Here is a 6,000-nt window from a genome sequence, read left to right on the forward strand (position 1 = left end):
AGATGGTATTGAATTTTCCTAGACTACTTGTAGCTGTATAACCACAAATCTGTAGTGTCCACCTGGATAGTGAGTATTAACAAATTTATACCTATATTAACAAATTAATACTTTTTAACAGATAGAAAATATAGAACTGCCCAGTAAGACAAGGATGACTGTGGCAGAGCCTGCTGACATTTATATTAAATTCCACTGTACAAAAATATCTGTGTAAGAAGTAAACACAATTAGTTACAGTGCACCAATAAGTAGTTCTTATGGCATAATTCATACACATATATAAATTTTTGGTAGGGACACACATTCAGTGAGTCTCAAAAGTATTTCTGTTAGTTTCTAAATTACTAGTAATAGCATTTACCTTGTTCTTTTGTAGTAGGACAAGTTAAATCATACACTCCAAAATTATGACCTACAAATCATAGCTCATCAAAAGACCTACTCCCACTCCCATTTATCTCAGCAGTTCAATTTCCATTCAAGCTAAACTAAGTTTTTATACATACAGGCTGTGTGTACTACAAAGACAACAAAAGCGGGTTAATAAAAATATTTGGCTTCGAATGTTACTAAACTTACCATCCATTAGGAAGTTTGTGCAGCTTTTCAGTAAACTACACATACTTCGCCAAACAAAAGACTCACGGTGTTTCCAAAGACTTCCCTGGATATTTTCTTCTAATTTCTGTACAAGCATCATTGAAACTTTAATGGCTATCAGTAAATCGTGCATCAACTGAGTCTGAACGACACGATTTTCATTATTCTTTCTGTGTAGAAAAACAGACATGCACACAAAAAGGAAATGAAAATCATTCTTCACCATCCCCAGAAAACTACATTCTGCCAACTTCAGACAGAATTAACGGTAGAAACTAATGTATTGTTTGAGTTGATCAGATACATAACTATAGGAAAACAAGAAGCAGACTCCAGGGAAGTGCTTTAAAATGAAGTTAACAAACATAATGACAAATTCTATTTCAGTTTCTGCAGGCTCCTGTGATAAACTTTCACTCATTTGATTCTGCCTGAGCAGAGCCGAACTTTTCCAGAAAGTTTCCAAAAAGACCAACAAAACCCAGTACTGCTCCTTTCTCCTTTTTCAAGCAGTTCTTCCATACGCAAAGCATATTTCTATGATTTGACTTTCTTCTAACGTGAAGACAGACAACATGTAAACTTCTAATGTACAAAACACTCCATTAAGCACCCTTCTTCTCTGGCTACATGATGTGAGACCACAGTGAAAAGGCTTCACTTTATGCAATGCCAGAAAATAACAAGATATTAAATGATGACTGCTGTTGCAGACTAAACAGAGTATCAATACTGAATTAAACACTCACAGAAAGAGGAAGAGCATTACTCTACCTGAATTTTAATTAGTGTATCTATTAATTACAGTGTTCAGTCACAATTCAGATAGCAAAACCACAACCCAAAGGCCTCCCTTAAAAGTAGTAGTTCTAACACAGTATCAGTGCCTTAAATGTTACTGCCTTTAGCTTTCTTCCTTTCCTCTATCATCATACTGCCATAAAAGAAAATACACTCATCAGCAGCTTTTTTAAATTTAAAATATGTATAATTGTAAAATTATATTCCCATCTTTCATCAATGTATGGCTATCAAAGTGATATTCCAAACCATACCAGATTATCTTGCAATACTGAAATAAAATCAGATAAACTACAGCTTATACTGAATTCACTTGCCTGTTTTCTTCCTGTATGTCAAGTAGTGACTTCTGCAGAAACTGAAGAACTAGTGAAAATAATTATGGTATGAATTTATTTAAAAGAGAAATAGAACAGAAAAATTCCAGCAAAGCAATCACAAATACACATCACACCCAGACACAATGAGCAGTTATCCATATAGTGGTGTTTCTTCCACTCCATAAACAAATTAAACTGACATTTCAGTGCAGACCCAAAGAAGTGATGCTAAAGCAAAATCTCAAGCTGGTTTGCGACAACCTAGTACAAAACAAGAGTTTCTAACCCACTTGGCCTAATCCTGTGAGGTACTGAGAGTTCTGGTTTCTGAATGAAAAGCTGAAATTGCCAAGAGTTAACGACAGTAGCAATAAAAGGTCCACAGGAAGGTGCTGAGGGCACAGTATGTCAACTTATCCCATACAGATAGATCAGCAGATCAGGCTTCTGCCAAATTATTGCCAAACAAAATCCTTGCTATAGCAGGCCTGGGCTTGCTATGGTCAAGGCTGGCTGTTAACAGTTCAGCATCACCACATCCAGCTTCATCATGAGGCAGAGAACAGAGAATACTTCACATAAAGCAGCATCAACTCCCCTAGCCCTTTAAGAATCACTCACTGGTACCTTTTCAGATTTCTGTCTAGGGTTGTTCAATAAAGCAAGATTGACTCCTGGAAATTAAAGGTACAAATCAAGGGAAAGTCTTTGACAAAAAAGTACCCTGTGAGGGTACTAGTTATTAAAAATTAGCCAGGAGGAAATCAGATCTGATAGATCTTTATGCCTACCTCATGTCACTTCTTCACACACAACCCTCCCCCCAATAATCCACAGTGAAACTTAATTTACTATAAATATAACTTTACCTTCTTCAAACAGGTTCCTAATACTTGCTCTACCTAGAGGAAAGAAAATACGTTTTAACTACTGAATACTAGCGAATACTATCTATTTTACATAGATAAAGTGTAAACATTACTATTAGGTAATGCAAACCAAAGCTGACCAAGTTGAAACAGAAGACAATACATTCCATGTTATCGTACCTAAGCTGAAGTCCTCCATACAGGAAGCAAGGTTGTCCAGTACTTTTCTGTACAAATATACATCTGTGGTTTTCAGTTCTTCCCTAAGGCAGCATACAAAGCTTTGTACGCCTAACGTCATAAACTGTTCCGGAAGACCGTTTAGTGAACTGCAACAGTAAGAAACAGCACGATCAGTTAGCTCATACTGAGGTGTGAAATATCCACTTGACTAAAGTCAATGTCAGCTGAAACTCCAGTAAGAGATAGATGTTGCTTCCTGCATGAAAATATACTGTTTTAAAACAAACACGCATGTTCTAATTTTGCAGTTAGAAAATCTGTCAAAGGGGTGCAGAGCTCTGGCATGCAACTAAATACAGGATGCAAGCCCTGCATCTCTCAGTGGGACAACAGATGTTTTCGGACATAGAAACGAAGACAGCTAAGCACTGGATCTTAAAAATGTTAAGGCTGTAATAAATTCACTAAAGTAATACAAAAGTAATTTTGCAACAGAAAAAATTTAATCGCAATAAAAATAGGCACAAGAACCTACAGTTTAGTTATGATTCCTCTGAACAGCCTTCTCTTGACATTGTCAAAGTTGATATTTTTTTTTTTAACAGAAGTATTTTAAATTTCTATTCTAATATTGAATTTTAAAATTCTAAGTGCTAAATACACATTATGTTGTCTTTCCAGTAATGAAACAGATCAAAATAATACTTCATTTTGAAGTTATTTATCCAGTGATATATCGTATTATTTATAATTAAGATTTTTAACTAAGCAAGAAAAAAACCAGTACATATTCACATATTAGTATCACAAATTTTCAGTAATTAAACTACAGCAATTTGTAGTGCACAACAAATTACTGACTTCTAGGTGAGGAGAGCCTTTAAAAAAAATAAAAGCTTATTACACAATTTTTTACCTTGCTAACACTTTTTTCAAGGGATTCTTCACACTCAGTGAAAAATAGGTCTCTCCCAAAACATCCAAACAAGCTTTAACCATGGGATCACATCCAGAGTTTTGATCCATCTTCTTCACCAATGGCATAATCTATAAACAACAGAACACATGATGAACAAAAACTCTGGATATACCTTCATCTTCAACAGAGGCAGAATTCCCTCTCATGCAAGTATACGGTACAAAACTGTCTTCTCTTTACCATATCTCGTTGAGTTTCAAGTGTTGAATAATGTTCCAAGAACACCTCTAATACCAAAAATACATACATACAATATAGGAAACTTAGTATCACTTGCCTTCCATCATTTTCAGTAACTGTAGCCCTTGTTAATTTAAGTACTAGAACTACATTTGTACTTAACGCATGTGCAGCAGTAACAACTGCTTTTTACCTGTTTCCAGGAATCTTTAAAACATTACAAAGTTTATTTTAGACTTGTATTTCCCATTAACAGTGCACATGACACACTGTCAGTCATCAAAAACCACACTAACAACAGTGAAGTCTTACTTGTTTAATACACTGGATCTGCTGGATGCCAGTGCTCAGCTGTGCACAGTGCAGAAGCAGAGATGCCAGGTTTTGCTCTTCAGCTTTTGAAAACCCTACATTTGGAAGAAGAGTCTTTTTTTAGAAAAGAATTAAAATAAGCAGTATAAACAATAACATAATTTATAATAAGAAATCACTGCTTAATTCTTAGGTTTTTCCCTTGTTCCAGTAACCCTACTGCTGGCTTAATCCCTTAAGTCACCTTACAACACCTTAACACCAACTTTTTTTCTAACATATAAAAAAAAATACAAACCACACAAGTTTCATTGTAACCTAAAAGTAGGTATCATCTTCCATATGAAGACCAGTTTCACAAAATGCCAGCACAGTTGAAGTTGGAAGGGACCCCTGGAAGTCATCTGGTCCAACCTCACTGTTCAAGTAAGGTCACCTGGTGCAGGCTGCCCAGGACCATGGCCAGATGGCTCCTGAATACCTCCAAGGATGGAGACTCCCCAGCTTTCCTGAGAAATCTGTGCCAGTGCTCAGTCACGCCCATGCATTAAAAAAGTCTTTCCTGATATTCAGAGGGAATCTCTTGTGTTTCAGTTTGTGCCCATGCCTCCTGTCCCATCACTGTTCAACACGGTAAAAAGCCTGGCTCCATTTTCTTTATTCCCTCCCTTCACATATTTTTTGCACACTGGTAAGATCCTCCTGAGCCTTCACTTCACCAGGCTGAAGAGTCTCAGCTCTCTCAGCATCTCCTCATAGGAGGGATGCTCCAGGCCCTTCATCATCTTAGTGGCCCTTTGCTGGACTCTCTCCAGTATGTCTGTATCTCTCTTGCACTGGGGAGCCTGGAACTGGATGCAGCACTCCAAGGTGTGGCCTCACCAGTGCTGACTAGAAGGCAAGGAGCACCTCATAGTAACTTTAGTACACAAATCTTGTATGACTCATTTTTGGTTTTGTTTTTTTTAAAGTAAAGATCACTGGAAGTTCATCTCATCAAACAAACAAAAAAAAACCCAAACCACAAAATAAAAGAGCATTTGAGCAGTATCTTTAAATCAAGTTAACTACAGAAAATACAAAGACTGGGAAAATACCTTCAAGATGACTCCCAGAGATCCCTTCCAACCTCAACTATTCTGTGATTCTTTGAAATTCTGTGTTATCCCACATATTAAGTGTAGTACTTCAGGTACTTGTGGGATCACAAGTAGGACCTTCTACCACCTTCACACCAATGACAAAACAAAACAAAGAGCTTTCAAACCAAAGACACGGTGCACTAAGGATTCTTTTAATTCTCCATAACAAGGAAAAAAAAAACAAAACAAAACAAAAAAAATCAACACAATTTTAGTAGCTACTCAGACACATTCTACTAACAGAAAAAGAAATTGCAATATTAGTTCAGAAAAAACACCCCACTTACTCTGAAGTTTTTCAAGCTGTTGATGATCAAGAATGAATGCATCTACTTGAACTTCCTTCTTCTTCTTTAAAACCATTTTAGCTGATTAAGAGATACCTGCTCCAAAAAAAAAAAATAAATAAAAAAACCCAAAACACAACACCCAGGTCACATTGTTTTAAAAGCACAACTACAAACACTTTTATGATAATGGTCTTTTCACTGTCTGAAATCATGTTTATTGCATTATCTGTGCTTTTTTTTTTTTTCTTCAAGATAATAGCTCTAATTTTATCATCTTCAACTATTTCAAGCATTTTGTTCAAAATTCACCCAGACTTCAGG

The 6,000-nt window shown here is 36.2% G+C and overlaps 1 protein-coding gene across 1 annotated transcript in view; it reads right to left on the minus strand.

The window, feature by feature from the left end:
- The window catches only part of THADA (thyroid adenoma associated), a 161,053-nt gene extending 155,301 nt beyond the window's left edge, over positions 1 to 5,752 (minus strand). Inside the window, exons 1-7 of the mRNA XM_009709470.1 lie at positions 5,677 to 5,752; positions 4,248 to 4,342; positions 3,693 to 3,823; positions 2,774 to 2,922; positions 2,594 to 2,626; positions 1,718 to 1,770; positions 583 to 769 (exon numbers count right to left, since the gene is read on the minus strand). Of these exons, the coding sequence (XP_009707772.1) occupies positions 583 to 769; positions 1,718 to 1,770; positions 2,594 to 2,626; positions 2,774 to 2,922; positions 3,693 to 3,823; positions 4,248 to 4,342; positions 5,677 to 5,752 (724 nt within the window). The remainder of the gene's footprint in view (positions 1 to 582; positions 770 to 1,717; positions 1,771 to 2,593; positions 2,627 to 2,773; positions 2,923 to 3,692; positions 3,824 to 4,247; positions 4,343 to 5,676) is intronic.
- Positions 5,753 to 6,000: the final 248 nt, after the last annotated feature.

Source organism: Cariama cristata, unplaced genomic scaffold (assembly GCF_000690535.1).
Source record: "Cariama cristata isolate BGI_N322 unplaced genomic scaffold, ASM69053v1 scaffold11771, whole genome shotgun sequence".
Classification (NCBI taxonomy): Eukaryota; Metazoa; Chordata; class Aves; order Cariamiformes; family Cariamidae; genus Cariama; species Cariama cristata.